At 38.4% G+C, this 20,270-nt stretch overlaps 1 protein-coding gene across 1 annotated transcript in view; it reads right to left on the minus strand.

Moving 5' to 3' along the window:
• Positions 1 to 20,270, minus strand: part of LOC132856845 (venom phosphodiesterase 1) — a 38,609-nt gene that overhangs the window by 12,490 nt on the left and 5,849 nt on the right. The window contains exons 3-17 of the mRNA XM_060886684.1: positions 17,828 to 17,956; positions 17,384 to 17,509; positions 17,135 to 17,195; positions 15,806 to 15,903; positions 15,596 to 15,675; positions 13,431 to 13,550; positions 12,565 to 12,674; positions 12,106 to 12,171; positions 10,675 to 10,747; positions 8,222 to 8,330; positions 5,092 to 5,214; positions 4,078 to 4,109; positions 2,488 to 2,615; positions 2,219 to 2,288; positions 1,935 to 2,022 (exon numbers count right to left, since the gene is read on the minus strand). Of these exons, the coding sequence (XP_060742667.1) occupies positions 1,935 to 2,022; positions 2,219 to 2,288; positions 2,488 to 2,615; positions 4,078 to 4,109; positions 5,092 to 5,214; positions 8,222 to 8,330; positions 10,675 to 10,747; positions 12,106 to 12,171; positions 12,565 to 12,674; positions 13,431 to 13,550; positions 15,596 to 15,675; positions 15,806 to 15,903; positions 17,135 to 17,195; positions 17,384 to 17,509; positions 17,828 to 17,956 (1,413 nt within the window). The remainder of the gene's footprint in view (positions 1 to 1,934; positions 2,023 to 2,218; positions 2,289 to 2,487; positions 2,616 to 4,077; positions 4,110 to 5,091; positions 5,215 to 8,221; positions 8,331 to 10,674; positions 10,748 to 12,105; positions 12,172 to 12,564; positions 12,675 to 13,430; positions 13,551 to 15,595; positions 15,676 to 15,805; positions 15,904 to 17,134; positions 17,196 to 17,383; positions 17,510 to 17,827; positions 17,957 to 20,270) is intronic.

Consider the following 20,270-nt stretch of genomic DNA (forward strand, 5'->3'; position numbering starts at 1 on the left):
CTCCCGGTTGGACATGCCCGGAACACCTCCCCAGGGAGGCGTCCAGGAGGCATCCGGAACAGATGCCCGAGCCACCTCAGCTGACTCATCTCGATGTGGAGGAGCAGCGGCTCTACTCTGAGCTCCTCCCGAGTGACCGAGCTCCTCACCCTATCTCTAAGGGAGCGCCCAGCCACCCTGCGGAGGAAACTCATTTCGGCCGCCTGTATCCGGGATCTTGTCCTTTCGGTCATGACCCAAAGCTCATGACCATAGGTGAGGGTAGGAACGTAGATCGACTGGTAAATAGAGAGCTGAGCCTTGCGGCACAGCTCTTTCTTCACCACAACAGACCGGCCGAATTCTCCTCTCCAGTACCCTGGCATAGACTTTTCCGGGGAGGCTGAGGAGTGTGATCCCCCTGTAGTTGGAACACACCCTCCGGTCCCCCTTCTTAAACAGAGGGACCACCACCCCAGTCTGCCAGTCCAGAGGCACTGTCCCCAGCCGCCACGCGATGTTGCAGAGGCGTGTCAACCAAGACAGCTCCACAACATCACATAGGATGTGTTCACATGCTTATGTTTATTCATATATTATTTCTTCTTCTTTTTTGTTTCTTTTATTTTGACACCATAACTCACCATCACCATAATTTGTGGGTTTGTTGATAATAATGTAATTACGGTAAAATTCATTCAACATGCATAGAACGTTTCCTGATCCACATAAATTTCTAAGATCTAACAACTGTCAAATGACTAACGATTATTATTACAAAACTACTAACAATAATCTGCAATGAAATAAAAAAATAAACAAATCCTGTTATTTAGTATTGAAACAGCTTCCAGCTGGGAATTTTCCAATTCTGAGTAAGACTTGAGAAGTTACTTATGTGCAAGTAACAGGATAATTGCAATAGCATGTGCAGGCAATGCTGCAGGCAAAACAACCCTTTGTATAGTCCAGGAATAATTAATTAACTGAGGAACATTTTTTGCAGCTGTACAGTATGAAGAAATCATGTGGGAGGTTTTTCCAGATCTTTTTTCCAGAGTTGTTCCATTCTTGTTTTTGTTTTGCAGATATTCTGAAGTAAATCTTCATTTAGAATTTGTCTGAAAGGTTGCCAAATATTACATACTGTAATATAATTAAAACAAATTGCTGGAAAATAAATATTTGTGTATCTGTTTGAATTTGAAATGTTTCTTATTGACCCATTAAAGGACAAGTCATTAAAAAAAACATTCATCCATTTCATTTCAATATTTCTTTCATTCATTTCAACACAAACACTATTTACTGATTTTCCCTTTCTAGACTCGTTATTTTTTTTTTGTTTGGCTTTTGTTGTTTTCTTGCCTTGTCTTTGACTAAATTCTGTTGTTTGCTGATTGTCGGACTGGGGCCTGTTTATTCCTTAAGATTATGTTTTTATTTAATATATTTTTTCCTGCATTTTCATCTATTTCAGTGAGTTTTTTTGGCATGTGGATATAACAAAATAAAATAGAAATATTCTTATTATTGTAATTGAAATGTTTTACCTCAGGAACTGAACTTTATTACAGTAATATTTCAGGAAGGTTTAGATGCTGTAACTACTTTTATCCTGCTGTGTTTCCTTCAAGTCTGCTCATCATTTCCCTTTCCTTCATTTCTTAATTTTTTCTTTCTTCTTCTTTTGACTGCTCTGATGTTAATGGGACAGTTTATTATCTCTTAACAAATATAAATAAAGTTTTATATTATCCTTCCCAATAAGGATAAGCTAACAAGGTTTATAATGTACCGGAGACATAGTTTATAAACAAGACTTTATTTAGTTTGTATTATTAAATGTTTTACTTAAAGGTAAAACTGTGTTCATTCTTCCAGACAAACAGCCAGTAAAGCGAATGTGAATAAGTGTGTATTACAGGGTTGTACAGTAATAAAACAAAACTCACCACACATAAGATTATAAAGCTCGACGTTGGAGAACGGCTCCACCTCAGTTCTAAAGTTAAACTTGGGGCCGTAACTAAGAAACATTGCCTAGAATAGAGGAAAATTGAATGAGAAGACATTAAAAAAACAGAGTGAGAGCATGAGTTGGTCTGAGTGTGTGCTTGGGACGTTACAAGGAAAGGCTGTTTAGAACACAAACATGCACAGACACACACACACACACACACACACACACACATGCACACATACACAGACAGACACAGACAGACAAACACATACACACCTGCATGTTAGGGTCATCGTTGTCATATCCATGATTTCCACCAGAGCAAAAACGGAGAGAACCTGGGTATCTACAGAAAATGTGTATAATAACAGAAAATGTACATGTATAATATATTCTTTCTCTCTCTCTCTCTCTCTCTCTCTCTCTCTCTCTCTCTCTCTCTCTCTCTCTCTCTTTCTCTCTCTCTCTCTCTCTCACTCACTCTACCTCTCTCTTTCACACACAAACAAAGTGAAGGTCTGTGAAATGGGCTCTTTGAATTGTACCTCTCGAACAGCCACAGTGATTCGACGAGCACGTTGACGTCCTCGATGCGTCTGCTGTGTGCGTAGTGGAAACGTTTGGGCAGGTGAGGTTTGAGGTAGGGCTTTATCTTCTGATCAGGCTTCTTACACTACACACCAAACACATTCAGGTCATAAATACACTTACAGCATTCTTTACATGTTGTTGAGATTTCTCTGGCCAGGTGTCAGGGTCATGTTTGGAAAATTCCATGCCGGAACATTAGGAGGCCTTCGGGCAGTGTGTGTCTTGTGCCATGTGTTTTTGTTTATGTTCTGTGTTTATCCTGCCTTACCATTATTTCCTTCTTACCTCTCACAACTGTTCATTATGTCTTTTTCATTAGTTTTCATATACACTCACTGGCCACTTTATTAGGTACACCTTACTAGTACCGGTGTGGTCTTCTGCTGCTGTAGCCCATCCGCCTCAAGGTTCGACGTGTTGTGTGTTCAGAGATGCTCTTCTGCATACCTCGGTTGTAACGGGTGATTATTTGAGTTACTGTTGCCTTTCTATCAGCTCGAACCAGTCTGGCCATTCTCCTCTGACCTCTGACATCAACAAGGCATTTGCGCCCACAGAACTTCCGCTCACTGGATATTTTCTCTTTTTCGGACCATTCTCTGTAAACCCTAGAGATGGTTGTGTGTGAAAATCCCAGTAGATCAGCAGTTTCTGAAATACTCAGACCAGCCCGTCTGGCACCAACAACCATGCCACGTTCAAGGTCACTTAAATCACCTTTCTTCCCCATTACGCTCGGTTTGAACTGCAGCAGATCGTCTTGACCATGTCTACATGCCTAAATGCATTGAGTTGCTGCCATGTGATTGGCTGATTAGAAATTTGCGTTAATAAACAGTTGGACAGGTGTACCTAATAAAGTGCCCAGTGAGTGTATATCTCCTGTGTTTATTTTTTTGGTTGTTGGTTTACTGTTTGTAATGTGTTTTATAGTTTTAAATAATAAATTCCCCGTTTTTGGGCAATATTTTTGTTAAAGTTAGAGAAAATACTGTGGTTTAATAAAATATGAATGTTTATTTATTGAAATGTTCATCCATCTATCCATCTTCTCTACCTCTTATCATACACGAGTCAGAGGGAATCTGTCTACCGACCCATCACAGGGCATATTCATGCACATTCGATAGATAGATAGATAGATAGATAGATAGATAGATAGATAGATAGATAGATAGATAGATAGATAGATAGAGACAATATAGACATAACAAACATCAACACATGTCTTTGGACTGAAAAAGGAAACCAGGGAACCCACAGAATCAACCCCATAACCCCAGAGGAGAGCATACAATGTGCTAAGCAGCCATGACCCTATTTGTTGAAATTAGTAACAAATATTTACGGTGGCCGAGAAGTGCAAAACACATTAACAAATCGGATTTGTTAATGTGTTTTCAGATTTGTTAATGTGTTTTCGGATTTGTTAATTTGTTTTGCACCTCTCGGCCACCGTAAATATTACTGTATTTGTGAATTCATTTTTCTGGAAATTTTCTCTGTGGTAATGAATGAATTTTCTACAACATCAGTTTACATACCGTCAGTTTGGCAACTAATCCTTCAGCATCAACTGTGAACAGAAAACAAAAAGTGAGTCAGTTATGCTAAACCTACTGGTACAAACACATCTAGTCATATTGTACCATTTTCCAGAGAATAAGAAAGAAATGAAACACTTGGATGAGTGTGTGTGTGATGCAGCCCAAGTCAAAGCACCGTTTTCACTACAAACTTGATTCTTTAAGTATTTTAATCCTCTTATTATTCTTCATAATTATCAATAAAAGGCAAAACAAATTACCTGAAAGTTTAAAATGCTACTAAATTAAAGAGAATTTAAATGTATTCAGGAAATGATTCATGTAACTATACATGAATCAATTGAATTGAAATTTAATTGAAAATTTAAATGAAATAAAAAATGTTATTTAATTTTTTAAATAAAAAAATGACATTTAAAATGACCTGAAAATGACCTTATTTGCATGTTTGGGCAGGGGCTTGGGGGTTACTGTGTTAAAGTGTTACCTAACATACCTTTAATCCATGTATAGTTACAGTACATGAATCATTTCCTGAATCAGTTCCTGTCATCACTTAAGTTACAGCAATTGTAAAGTGTCCTTCAACCTTCAACCACCTTTCCTTTTTTTCTCTTTAACAAAACCAAGGCCAATTACATTCGTCTTGTCAGGACACCGAAGACCATAAAGTGTAGAAGACTTTCCTCACCAATTACACACCATTCCTTAATCCATTAATAAGTAGTGTCTGCTATCCTACTCTGTCGTAAGCCCTTCCTACAAAAGTAATAACATAGTAGAAACAGCTATAGAGAGGCATTGTTTGGGAAATCACACAGAAATCAATTAAACTTCAAATAATGACTTTTGTAGTGAATTGCAGTAATGCATTGCTTGGATAAAAAAAAACAATGAAACGATTATAATTTCCTGCTAAATTGGCACTATTACACAATACTCAATACCAACCATCTGTGTAGTGTGTGTGTCTGTGTGTGTGGGTGTGTGAGTGTGTGTGTTTGTACTCACAGGCTACGTTTTCATTTATTGCTCTGATTCGACCGAAAGGTCCCTCATTCACATAGAACTGTGTGACATCACCGGTGAAATTCTGAAGAACCTCCATTCGGTTGCAACTTGTTTCTGCCATTCCTACACACACACACACACACACACACACACACACACACACACACACACACACACACACACACACATATCAAATGTCAGGCCAGACCAGGGATAAGGTAACTACATGGGAAGATAGATGAGATAAGATTCATTTTGTGAAATTGTCCTTGAAAGGATTATAGCTGCAACATTTAAAACTGTTCACACCCGTTCAACAACTCATAGTCACGAAATTTAATCTATTGAAATGTCTATGATATGGAAGATAAAAGGACACAGGAGCTTGCACAACATTTAGCCAGGTACATTGAATCATAATTTTCATTGCTTTTTCAAGCACACATTGCTAATAGATGGATTCTAGGAAGTTTTTACAGACGTTCATTTCGTTCATCTTTCTGCAATTCCTACACACACACACACACACAAGCACATGCACACGCAATATGCTTCTCTGATCTGCTTTGGTATTTATATTTGGAATTATTTACCAAAAAAAAAATTTCCCCTGTAAAACCTACCATCTTTGCTGTAGTCTGGAGCAAATACTTTTAACATGCACTATTAATGTAAAATTAATATGAACACCAAGTTTGACTGACAAATGTCATGGATGCTTACAGGATTGTGCTCACTAGAACATCTAGGATCAAAATGTGATTTCCTCTGATTTTCTCACATATTGCATTCAGGGGAATAGCAGTGGAGTAAAAAAAAAAAAAAAAAAAACATGAGGCAGAGATGGAGGTAGCAAAGATGAGGATGTTGAGGTTCTCTTTAGGAGTAACAAGGATGGACAGGATTAGGAACTAGCACATCAGAGGTACAGTACAGCTCAGGTTGGCTGTTTTAGGGACAAGGTCAGAGAGGATAGATTGAGACATGTACCAAAGAGGGAGATGGTTATATTTGTAGAAGGATGATGGATATGGACCTAACAGGTAAGCGGTCAAATGAGGACATGAAGGTAATCGGTATGAGAGTAGAGGATTTCAAGAATAGAGTAAGGAGGAAACAGATGATTCGCTGTGTCAACCCCATCAGGAAAAGACAAAAGTAGAAGAAGAATTCCAAACAAAGTTTGTAGTTGATTTTAATGTTTAAAGAATTTGGCTCCATCCACTGTTCCCTAAACACAGTTTCCGAGCCCCTGTTGATCGTTGCTGTATGCCTACCTCTTACCCTGAGAGATGGTTTGCTATAGAAGCACCTGGTTAAGTTATAATCTCTCCCACTGCCTGGCACAAGCTTGTAAGTGTAAATGAAAATTCTGCAGCCAAAACCAAATACATATTATGGCGTTCCACAAGGCTGTGCTCTAAGTCCCTTCCTGTTAATAAAAATTAATTACAAACCATTTGTTTTTAAATAATAATTTTTAAAAACAACACATCAAGGGGTCTTTTCTTTTCCCTTAAGCCCAGCAAAACTAATGTACCCGAGCAGAAATGCTGCTTGTTTAATACCCTTCTCTTTTAAAACTTAATTGTAAAGGTCCACTTATTTAGTAGTTAATTTAATAACCCAGTTAGTCTAACAGGAAATCCCATTATCCAATCATTTAATGAGATGAGATGACTACAGTACCTCAGGTCATACCCAGCTGGATGTGGATAACTGTGGATTGTAAATGAATGACATAATGTCTGAATGACAAACACAAATTTCCCACAAACCTATAACGTTACACAGAATATTCCCTGTATAGTGTCTGTGTGATGAGATCACATACTACATGCTTCATCCCTAATGGTTTTGTAATGTCCAGTTACTCTCAAAGTTACTCCTAAATGATGGAAAGTAAGCCACACATTTGACTTGACAACCAGATGAAACATGTTATGAGATCATTTAATAAAAGTTTCAATTTGTATAATGACACATTCATGCTAAGAGGAAGCAGTGAGCTGTGCATCATCAAGTGCCTTAACTTTCACAGCTCAACTCCCTCTGACCTCAGCTTTATATCTGTGAAGAAAAGATTTTACTATGTTGTAATATACAGAAAAAAGGCTCTTCTATGTTATTCATAAACCTATAATGAGACATTTTACACATTGTTATAATTGATCCAGTTATGAAAAGTGCAGAGTTATAAATTACAGCCATATTTATCATGTGTTTATAAATTGTGAACAGAATGAATTAGATGTAGGGGGGCACGGTGGCTTAGTGGTTAGCACGTTCGCCTCACACCTCCAGGGTCGGGGTTCGATTCCCGCCTCCACATTGTGTGTGTGGAGTTTGCATGTTCTTCCCGTGCCTCGGGGGTTTCCTCCGGGTACTCCGGTTTCCTCCCCCGGTCCAAAGACATGCATGGTAGGTTGATTGGCATCTCTGGAAAATTGTCCCTAGTGTGTGATTGCGTGAGTGAATGAGTGTGTGTGTGTGCCCTGCGATGGGTTGGCACTCCGTCCAGGGTGTATCCTGCCTTGATGCCCGATGACGCCTGAGATAGGCACAGGCTCCCCGTGACCCGAGGTAGTTCGGATAAGCGGTAGAAGATGAATGAATGAATGAATTAGATGTGGTGCAGCATGTAACATGGAAGATCTCTAACAACTTCATAAGGAAAACTACCAAGAGCAGATTTTCAAGAGAGACATTATAGTAAATATTTATTTCAGCTATACATATATACAGAAGTATCATTAATTAGGGATAATAACGCATTATAAAGAGAATGTATATGCTCTCTCTCTCTCGTTCTCTCTCTAAAATTAAGAACTAAATTAGGCCTTAAAAGTGTTATTTTCGTTATATCTTATACTGTCATTTGTTATGAACAGTTATAATGAAAATTAAGATAGCTATAAAGTGTAATTCATCTTCATAAATTGTTGTTGCTACTTCCTAAAATGTCAGCTATCCCATTATGCTTTGCATTTTCTACTATTTAACTGTGAAACTGTGTAACCTACGGACTGCTCATTCATTAATCCTTAACAGTAAAATCCTGTAATACAATAAAAAAGCTTTTAACAAAGAAATTCAATACGGAAAATTCCCTGAAGCTCCATTATCTCACCGTGATCAGCTACAACGATGATGTTGATGCACTCGTGGAGGTCGAGCTGTTTGAGTCCGTTCATCAGCTGTCCAATCACATTGTCCACTCCTTGGATTGCACTGATCAGCTAAACGACAGATGTAGCAATGCAACATAAGACTCCTGACATTTACTTTCTTGAAATAACATTACAAAAATGCTGATACTGAAAATAATCTCTATCTACTGTGATTTCTATTGTGCTGAAAAACATGTTTACATCTCTATAGTAGTTTTAATTTAAATTATTTTATGCTGCGTGGAAGAACATTCCCACACACTACAGTACATACTACATGCTTTTTTTTAACATATTTGGTTATTTGTACAGTTAATGATATCACCTCTTGTATGTGGTATGATTTACAGTTAAATGTTCTGTTTTGTGGATATAAAAATTGATGCTGTTTCATTGTGGTGTTGTATTTACTGTAGAGCACCATAACAACTTTCATTAAACACTCAAAAACACACACACACACACACACACAGAGAGAGAGAGAGAGAGAGAGAGAGAGAGAGAGAGAGAGAGAGAGAGAGAGAGAGAGAACCTTAAGTACAGTAATGGTCTAATAAAAACGAATAATTAGGCTTTATTGGGAACACTACTCGTACATTTTACAGGAAAAAAATCACCCATGCAGTGGAATTATGCCAACTGTCTAAATCATGGGATTTAGGTGTTTTTGAGGAATGGATGTGAAGCACATTGTTCAGAAAATACAATGAAAAGAATTTATACAGAACTGAGCAGTTGAATATTAAGGGCCTTGTTCAAGGACCCAGTAGCAAGGTATCTTAAAACAATGAGCTTCCGCTGTTAACAAAAAGACCTTAAAGTCTGAAGTAAAAAAGCATGGATTAAATAATGACTTTACATAACTTTTGTATAGAGACAGAGTTGAAATAGTTCCCCTGGTTGGTCAACTCCATGTAAACAGAATCCTGTGTTATCTTGTTTGATGTTTCACATCGCTCATACTTTACATGGGGTAACAATTACTACCTGCTCTTCATAATCTGACGGTATGTTCCTAAACCCTGTATTAACCTTCTCTAAATACACAACATGTGGAATTTCAGTGACTGTACAAAGCATGTGAAATGAGGTTTTCAAAAAAATGAGGTTTCTTATTGAGTGTCCGTTGCTAAGCATCTAGACATAACAGCATATTCTAACAGAGCATCATTTGACATTGGAGTTACTGTAACACTGGAAAAGCACCTCTAACTCTGGAACCAATGTGTAAAACCTTCCTCCATCCATCAGCTGTTGAGTGGTGATGTGAATTTCACCGATTATCTGGTTACAATGGTTGATTTCTTTGGAAGCAGTAGAAATGGTAAGTGTAAGGATCTCAGGAACTTTCACAACTTTGACATATTGTGATGGCTGTATGACTGGGACAGAGTACATACAAGATAGCAGTTCTTCCTTGTATGCGGTGAGTAGTACATACAAACAGTGGTCCAAGGAAGGTCAGGGGTCATGGATGCCCAAGACGGTTGTAGGTGTGGAGAGTGAAGGCTAGCTCGTCCGCTCTGACCCAACAGAAAAGATACTGTAGCACAAACTGAAAAATTCATGCTGGATATGATAGATAGGTGCCGGTCGGTACGCACAGCATCACAGCTTCCGGTGTGTAATAATACGTATCTATATGATTACACGGTATTAGGCGGGTAGTTTTAATCTTATAGCTGATTGGTGATATAGCTGCTAAAACTTGCTCAATTCATTAGGCTGCTATGTGCTCAATTCATTAAGCTGCTTTTTCAGTATAAATGTCCTGCCTTGGGGGGGCACGGTGGCTTAGTGGTTAGCACGTTCTCCTCACACCTCCAAGGTTGGGGGTTCGAGTCCCGCCTCCGCCTTGTGTGTGTGGAGTTTGCATGTTCTCCCCGTGCCTCGGGGGTTTCCTCCGGGTACTCCGGTTTCCTCCCCCGGTCCAAAGACATGCATGGTAGGTTGATTGGCATCTCTGGAAAATTGTCCGTAGTGTGTGATTGCGTGAGTGAATGAGAGTGTGTGTGTGTGCCCTGTGATGGGTTGGCACTCCGTCCAGGGTGTATCCTGCCTTGATGCCCGATGACGCCTGAGATAGGCACAGGCTCCCCGTGACCCGAGGTAGTTTGGATAAGCGGTAGAAAATGAATGAATGTATAAATGTCCTGCCTTGTTTATGCTTTGTTCTTATGATAGAGGACCAGTAGAGAAGGAAAAGCTACAGTACACCATGAAAAGCAGGGTGTCGATCCAGGCCTGTGAGTTACTTACTAAAATGGCTTCCATGACCCTCATGAAGCATCTAGTAACACTAACTAATACAAACAAAGTCTTACTGCTCCTCAGTAGAAAGTGTGTGTGTGGGTGTGTGTCTCTGTGTGTGTATTTGTGTGTGTGTGTGTGTGTGTGTTTGTGTCTTTCTCACCCCTCCACTGACAGGTCCAAAGTTGTGTCCTGATTTATCCGGCTCCTCCAGATACAGAGTGTAGAAATCAGGACTGTGAATAAAATCAATAAAACTGTTTCATTAACTACTCACATCTTAATCTGTGCAGTGATAAACCTCATCATCATCATCATCATCATCATCATCATCATCATCATCATCATCATCATTATATTTTTTGGGCACTCTAAAGAACATTATGATGGATGACTCTTTACAAGGTTTTTATTTAATACTACAAATAATTAGAATTAAAATAATATCCCTTAATTAATATTGACGTAATGTGACATAATGTGAAATTCAAGATAGTTAAAGAACAGTGGACTAAATATTCCACTCCAAAGCTTCTAACGACAACTTTATTATCATTCTAAATATTGCACAAAGATATGAGGTAGTGAACCTTTTTTCTAACTCTCTTAAAAAATAAACACATTAAACACAAACCCTACAACAGGGTGCATCGCTGTCAGAACATGTCAAAGTTTTTTAAAAACCAAAAGCCAACAAAAAATGTTAGAGGAATTATTTTATTTGTATTTGAGTACAGTATCTTAATGGGCTTAAATTAAATGGGTTCTTCCCTGTTGGTTCTTTGAAGCTTCTTGACATGGTTCTAAGTAAGACTCTATGTGATAGGGGAAATATATACAAGGCAAAACCACTGAGATTTCAAGTCTGCAAGGTTTTACTTTCCCATGGTGTACCAAAGAGAACACTCCCTGTTCAGAAGATAAGGATGATGAATAATCTGATCTGGTTCTAGATGGAATCTTGTGTTATAGAGAAACACTACTGTAGGGAAGTGATAGCTCAGTGGATAAGGTGTTGGACTACTGATTGGAAGGTTGTGAGTTCGAATACCCAGGCAACCAAGCTGCCACTCTTGGGCAACTGAGCAAGGCCCTTACCCCTTAATTGTAAGTTACTCTGGATAAAGGTATCTGCTAAATGCCATAAATGTAAATGCTTGTTACAGTACCATTAAGGGTTCTTGTCTCTCTAGGGTTTTTTAACACTGCACTTAACTCCAGCTTATTGACATTTTAAGCCCTGTCTTTTAACACTTTTCATAGGTTTTCACCATCAGGGTATGAAGAACAAGGATTAATTGTGAACCATTGGTAAAGTATGAGCAGTGAGATTAATCAAACAAGATAACCCAGGATTTCTACAATTACCCTGGTGAACTCAAGTGTGAGAAAACTTCAATCTCAGGTTTAGGGGCAAAGTAGAAGCTCTAGGTACAGTACAAAGCTAAGGACTGAAAGTCACCCAAAGGGGTTCAAGATGGAACCTTGTGTGACAGGGAAAACCCGTTATGTCGGCTTCTCGATACAGAACATAATTGATCAGGTAAATGATAGTGTAGTGAAAATATAATAAATTTCAAGAATGATGATTTACCGCTGATCATCAGGCAACTGTAACCACTGCAGTACGGTGAAAACTCTCCGCTCAAAGGGAATTGATCTGTACCACACACCAGATACAAACAAAGAGAGAGACTTATTTATCATCTTATATAATAATAATAATAATAATAATAAATAAATAAATAAATAAATAAATAATAGAAAAAACATACTAATAATAATAATAAAAAAAATAATAATGATAATAATAATAAATAAATTATAAAAACATGATAATACTACTACTACTAATAATAATAATAATAATAACAAATAATAACAAATAATAACAAATAATAATAATAATAATAATAATAATAATAATAATAATAATAATAATAATAATAAAAGCCAAAAATGTTATACATTCAAAAAGTTTTGAAATAAACCTGGCTTACTGTATTGTATTGTATAGGATTTGGATCTTATTGGATATATACGTGTACTGTACCCATTATATTTCTCATATATATTTGGGAAAGTTCCATTTATTTGAACATCTGATCCTGGCCAGAAGAAAGTTCCTGCTCGCAGACCCTGATCCATCACCGTGAGCCAGATCTAAGAGACAGACATAGTTTCCATACAGTTTATCATACATGTTTGAAGGTGATGTTGTAAAGTATAATACTCATTGTAACATAAGTGTGTAATAAGGTATGAGGTGTAATAAAGTATAATTGTTTAGGCACTGCTTTGAACCAGGATACAGATCATTTTGAGGCTAATATCATTAGGTTTTTGGTACATAAAAGACAGTTAAATTAAAGGTTAGTGAAGTTCGACCCAAATATAGCTCAAAGAGTCAAAATGTTTTCCTAGCTTTTCAGATTTGAGACAAAAACAACCAACTGGATTTCTGATCTAAATCATGCCAAACCTCTGGTTTAGTCAAAGTTAAATTCTAGCTGTGTTTAGCTGGTCCTCTGTAAGGAGCTGACAGACCATGTCTTTGGACTGGGAAGGAAATCAGAGTACCCAGAAAAAACCCCAAGGCACAGTGAGAACATACTGTACACAATGTATGGAGGTATATGTGCTAACCACCTAGCCACTGTGCCCCCACAAATCATATCAAAGATGACTTTTTTAAACTGGAGATATTTATGTTTAAGAAGTTCCCTTAAATAGACTGATATGTTCCATTAGAATGGTTACATGAGTCTGTGGTTAATTATATAAGATATACATAAACATGTTTATACTGTACAACACTGTAACTTTACTGGTTAACAACTGTTAATGACAACTTAGAAAGCATATCCCATCATGTCTGTGCCATGCTATAAAACGTGTATGTGGGTATGTGATGCTTACCGGTTGTCCTAGGTACCACCTGGCTTTGTCCTTCTCTGCATTCGACAGACTGAATGAGGCATTAAATACAGGGTCATACATGTTGTTATCCACTAAACCGTGAGACTCAGAGTACAGACCCTACAGAGAAACAAAGAAAATAACTTAGCTAAATCGTAGTTGTATGTCAAAGGTTCATTAATGTGGTCTTAAAACTGTATTAGTGAAGCCTAGAACCTGACTCTCATGCCATCCTGAGCCCTATAAGCACCTACTCCTGACATCCTAGTGTTTACAAAGCACTAGACTTGCCACACTGTGGTTTATAAGCTGTTAGTACAGCATCTTCAACCATGAGATCTTTAAGCTGCTACTGCTGCCAATATGAATCCTAAAAAAATCTACCCCTGATAATCTGAGTTCTTCAAGCTCTGACTACTGTTATTCTAAGGTCCACAAGCCCCTTCTCTTCAAGCTCATATTTCTACTAACTTGTGGTCTATAAGTATATAAATTCTGTGAACAATAGCTTATAGACCTTAGATTATCAGAGTAGGAGCTTGTAGGATTTAGGGTGGCAGCAAGAGCTGCATAATGACCTCAAGGAGGCAGGTGTAGCACATTCTGAAATGATCTACAGTATTCCGGTCACCTTGAGGTCTACAGTATACGCTTCTGCTCCTACACCCCAAATCCTACAAGCTCCTACTCATGCCATCTTAAAATGCACAAGTTGATAATCCTGCAACCTTGAGGTATTTAAGATGCTACTTTTGTCACCATGAATCCTATAAGCACAACCCCGGACATCCTGAGTTGTACACGTTCCTATTACTGCCATCCTGAGATCTTCAGGATATATTTTCCTGCCAACTTGGGTTTTATAAACTCCCCTGCTGCCACTCTGAAACCTACAAGCTCCTATTCCTGATATTCTAAGGTCTACAAGCTCTGTTCCTTGCAGCTCTGATGTGTTTAAGCTCCTGCCACCTTAAAGTCTGCAAGGTGATACTCCTGCCACCATAAGGTATTTAAGCTGCTACTTCTGCCACACTGAATCCTACAAGCTCGTACCCCTTATAATCTGATACTAATGCATCCCCGATGTCTATGAGCTGCTACTGCTGTCACCCAGAATCCTAAAAGCTCATATTCCTCCCACCTTGATGTCTATAAGCTGCTGTTTCTGCCACCCCAAATCCTATGAGCTACTACCTTCTGTAATGTTACCTCCTAGAACCTTAACTGCATAAGGCACCACTGCATATGACCAAGAAACCAATGGCAGTCACTTGCCTTATTGTTTTTCTTTAATGATCTACATTTTTTATCAGTTTCCAAGAGATCACTCATTCTTAGTATTTTCCATCCATCCATCCATCCATCCATTTTCTACCGCTTATCCGGGGCCGGGTCGCGGGGGCAGCAGTCTAAGCAGGGACGCCCAGACTTCCCTCTCCCCAGACACTTCCTCCAGCTCTTCCAGGGGAATACCGAGGCGTTCCCAGGCCAGCCGAGAGACATAGTCCCTCCAGCGTGTCCTAGGTCTTCCCCTGGGCCTCCTCCCGGTTGGGCATGCCCGGAACACCTCCCCAGGGAGGCGTCCAGGAGGCATCCCGAACAGATGCCCGAGCCACCTTAGCTGACTCCTCTTGATGTTGAGGAGCAGCGGCTCTACTCTGAGCTCCTCCCAGGTGACCGAGCTCCTCACCCTGTCTCTAAGGGAGCGCCCAGCCACCCTGCGGAGGAAACTCATTTCGGCTTTTAGTATTTTCATTAGTAATAAATCCGGTCCAAATAAGACCGAAAAAGGCACCTCTGCTAGCCAATTAATTAATTAATTCATTCATTCATTCATTTTCTACCGCTTATCCGAACTACCTCGGGTCAACCCATCACAGGGCACACACACACACACACACACACACACACACACACACACACTCTCATACACTCACGCAATCACACACTATGGACAATTTTCCAGAGATGCCAATCAACCTACCATGCATGTCTTTGGACCTAGGGAGGAAACCGGAGTACCCGGAGGAAACCCCTGAGGCACGGGGAGAACATGCAAACTCCACACACACAAGGCGGAGGTGGGAATCGAACCCCCAACCCTGGAGGTGTGAGGAGAACGTGCTAAATGTAATAGTAGATAGTAGAGTAATGTACATACTAACCGTAACAATGGAGTAGTGGTTAGGGAAGGTTTTACTTGGAAATACAGGCTGCATAAAGGCAGAAGATGTTCCACATTCTCCTAAGTAAGAAACATACATCTATAATTCATACCGCTCTGAGACTAGCAGACATGTGGTAATGCATCAAAACACAACTTTTCCCTGCGCTACACCACATTTGTTAGAGTGAGAGTCAATGCGAGTACTCACGTAGCTTGTCCAAGACTGGAATTAGGGAGTGCCATGTGTGCTGATACTCTGCTCTTAATCCATCAAGAGAGATGAGTAGCAGAGGCTGCCTCTTAAAACTGTCATGAAAAAGAACAAGAAACCATGAGACTGTGAGCATAAAAACATGCAATAGAATAAAAAGAATAGAAATAATGTGCATTCAAGTCATGGTACTGATGCTGATACAGATAGTGATATGATCTCATCCTTTGGGCTTATTTACTTACAGTATACACATGCTTGTAAAAATGCTCTGTACCATATGATACTTTCCGTACCATGTGATATTTTGTTAAGGTTGACAATGAGTCCAAGCCTAGTGTATGGAATGCACAATAGACATAACATGATTTTATAGTAGTCTGGATGTATTTGGCGATAAAATAGTTGCAATCCACGCAATCAATGCAGGGTTCAAGACTGTAGCAGGGAGGAATAGACATGAGGCAGAGATGGAGGTAGCAGAGATGAAGATGTTGAGGTTCTCTTTAGGAGTAACGAGGATAAACAGGATTAGGAAGGAGCACAAGGTCAGAAAGGCTTGGACATTTACAGAGATGGTAGAAGGATGGAGATGGAACTGCCAGGTAAGAGGTCATGATGAAGGCCAAAGAGGAGATATATGGATGTGTTGAAAGAAGACATGAAGGTAATTGATGCGAGAGTAGAGGATGATGAGGATAGACTGAGGTCGGCTGCCATCGCGACTGCTCCGGTTACACTTTGCCTTTTTTTTCTTAATTTCTTATATTTGTTTACATAGATAATGTATACGTATATACATTATTTTTCACTTATATTTTCATATTTTTATATAGTTTATTTTTATATAGTTTATACTTTTTTTTATTTATCTACCTCTTTTTGGTTATATTTTTTTATTCCAAATTGCATTCCATATGTTTGAATACCGGACAGATGCAAAAAGCATTTCACTGCATGTCGTACTCTGTATGTATGTGTATGTGACAAAATAAATTTGATTTGATTTGATTTGAGTTACGTGAAAACAGCTGATTCGCTGTGGTAACCCCTAACGTTAAAAGCCGAAAGTAGAAGAAGAAGAATACAGAGTGTGAGGGTGCCATGGTGCCAGGAAGCAAAGCAAGTGTCCACAGAAACTGCTGAACACATGAGCATTTTGTTCTTAAGTCAAAGTGTAATTCAAGGAACTTTTTTATTTGCTCTGCTTACTCAGATTGTTCACTCTTACCCTCTATGTTAAAGGGACTGTTTACTTGGCATAGCAATATAAACATTAATGTACTAGAAGACCACAGGAGCATTTAACATTAAAGAGAACGTTACTTAGAAGGACATTTAGGGCTGCTCATTTTCACACACTGATCCTGAACCCATGGCGTCATTCCTGGAAGATAAATAACACAAAACTTGTAGTATAATAATAATAATAATAATAATAATAATAATAATAATAATAATAATAATAATAATAATAATAATAATGTGTGAATGGTGTGTGTGTAGATATAATAGAGTGAGAGTGTGTGTTCAATGAGTGTGTGTGTGTGTGAGTGTGTGTGTGGGTGGTCTCACCATTGCAAACAATACCATAGTTTGTACAGCAGTCCCCAGCACCCAGACAGTCAGAAGAGCAGTGGCACTTACTATCAGAAATACGCTTTTCACCACAACGCAATGGCGTACACTCCCAGCTCTCAACTGCACACACACACACACACACACACACACACACACACACACACACACACACACACACACACACAAGCCACATCACATTACAAAATGAACCATTGAGTCAATACTTATAACTCAATTTATTTAACAGTTGTACATTAAACTGCTAATAATCATAACTATGAATCACTGAGATTATTATTGCATGTTTCATGTGAATGGATATCTTTAATATTACGTGTGCGTACTTGCCCTGTGGTATCCAATGCATTTTTGTTCCCCTACTCAAATTCTGATCTAATCCTAGAAAGAAAGCACATACAGAAATGAGCCAGGACTTACTCGGCTGGAGGCAGATGTCCATAAAATCATAACAGCAGCTGTTACTGCTCACACACTGTGCATCACATCGACAGGCTGACGACTCATGATCGTACGGCTCGTAACAGCGTTTCCGACATGATTCCGGCACTGTAATAAATATGTAAAATAAAAGATCACAGTATCCACAACATGCTTGCTATTATATGAAAATTTACAATATTTTACTAATTTATTAGGAGCCTTTAATTCTGTCACATTTACATTATAGCACGGTGAAATTCTTTCTTTGCATATCCCAGGTTTGGAAGTTGGGGTCAGAGTGCAAGGTCAACAATGATGCAGCACCCCTGGAGAATTGGGGGATCTGAGGGCCTTGCTCATGGGCCCAACAGTGGCAGCTTGTTGATGCTGGGGATTGAAGCTTAATCTTCTGATCAACAACCTTAACCACTTGAGCTACCACTGCCACCTTTGAGTCATAAAATAATTATCTAATTAAAAAATAGTAGTTAATTACTAAATTTAAGCAGTGTAAGAAATTATTAACTAAGCAGTAATTACAGAGTCTTTATCACTTAGTACTGAGTTTTTCTGTGTCAGCAAAACACAGCATTCAGTAATGAAGGAATGATACTCAGGCAGTTTTAATGTATTTCCATGGGTTTCACTTTACAGTACTTTTCTAAATTTTTCCAGATCCACCATTAACTACTAAGGAACAACATAGTAACACTTCTGGCATAAGTGATGGTTCACTTTAGGGTTTGTTTAGTTAAAATGTAGCTAAAATGCATGAAATCCTTGTGTAAAGGTATAAAGCAGGACTATGTATTCAAATTTATTTATAGTCTAATCACCTGGAACAATTAAACAAAGATAATTATACTAAACTGAATTAACATTAATCCTGTTTGCTTGTATTGAACAATACAGTGGGGGAGAAAAATAACTGTTGGTCTTGAAGAAATTGGAATAAAATGATCATAATTTTATCCTTTAATGTTTTATTTTCATTTATATTGCTGTAGCTACAATAATATTCTAGCTTGTTAACCCAGTGAACGTCCTCTTTACTAGCACTTCTCACTAGGTAGAAAATAGAATATACATATATTTTAACTGAATTGTAGAACCTATGTAATGCAGGATTTAAAAAAATATGCAAGTAATGACAATTCTAGATGTGTATGTATTACTATACGGCTGTGTACTGTAGGTGTGGCTGTCCCACAAGGCTCAGTACTCCATCCTCTACTGTTTTCCCTCAATATCTGTTCTCTTGCTGAAGTCATATCATTACATGTGCATATTACACTCAGCTCATATTCACAGACAGACACTATTATTTCTGTGCAGATGTCAGGATGTCTGGCAGACATCTCATGTGTAATTATGATTGTTTCCTTATGCAGCTCACGAGAAATAGTGAACAGCTGTACATCCGCGGTGAAGTCAGGATCTGACAATTCGGTGATCTCAGCTTTTTAACCTCACAGTACTAATCTGAAACTCACATGGAGATTTCCCCTTTACAGTCAGAAAGGATTCGTCCAGGTTTAACCACTCAGATTCTTTTGTGGTCATTTCAACTTCTAAAATTTTCCCACAGCACCGCATTGCCACATTCCCTCTGCACTGATGCTCGCCTTCGAAGCCAAAAACAGACCAACACTTACTTATCGCAAAGCTCTTAATCTTTCCTTCATTCTCCATAAATGTGGCTTCATCTTCTTCAAAGCACATTAAGTATTTAAAGATGCATAATGCATTAAATATGTTCTACAACTCAACTAAATTATCATATTTAAGGAGAAGTGCAAGTAAATAGGCTTCTCCAAGAATAGTCTAAGCAAGGCTAACTGCAATACTCCACAATATTCCACAACCTTGTGCGTCTCTGACGAGACCTAAAAAATTATTAGAATCTACATTTTAAACAATGAGCTGTTGGGTTTAATATTGGCATATTAGCTAACAGATCTTCAGTAGATAGGTAAGGTTTAGCAACATAATTAGCTAGTAGTTCTGCAGGAGAAATGTAAAATCTGTTAATAACTGCTTAGTTAATAATCCGCTTGTATTAACATATTTACAGTGAACTTACCCAGTGAACTTTTTCACATTTTGACACGTTACAACCATAAACAAAAAATGTATTTTATTAGGATTTTATGTGATAGACCAACACAAAGTGGCACATAATTCCACATAAGAAGGAAAATGATAAATGGTGTCCAAATTTTTTTTACAAATAAATATCTGAAAAGCGTTGCATGCATTTGTATTCAGCCCCACTGTGTCACGGTGCTGGACAAAGGCGAGTGAGGATCCAAGTGCAGTTTTAAACGTTTTAATAAACCAAGTCAAGAAACAGATAACGGGAAACAGGAACACAAACATATAGACAACGACTAGCAACAGGGAAGTGAGCAAACAGAGTATATATAGCTGACAGGAACCA

Source organism: Tachysurus vachellii, chromosome 14 (assembly GCF_030014155.1).
Source record: "Tachysurus vachellii isolate PV-2020 chromosome 14, HZAU_Pvac_v1, whole genome shotgun sequence".
NCBI lineage: Eukaryota > Metazoa > Chordata > Actinopteri > Siluriformes > Bagridae > Tachysurus > Tachysurus vachellii.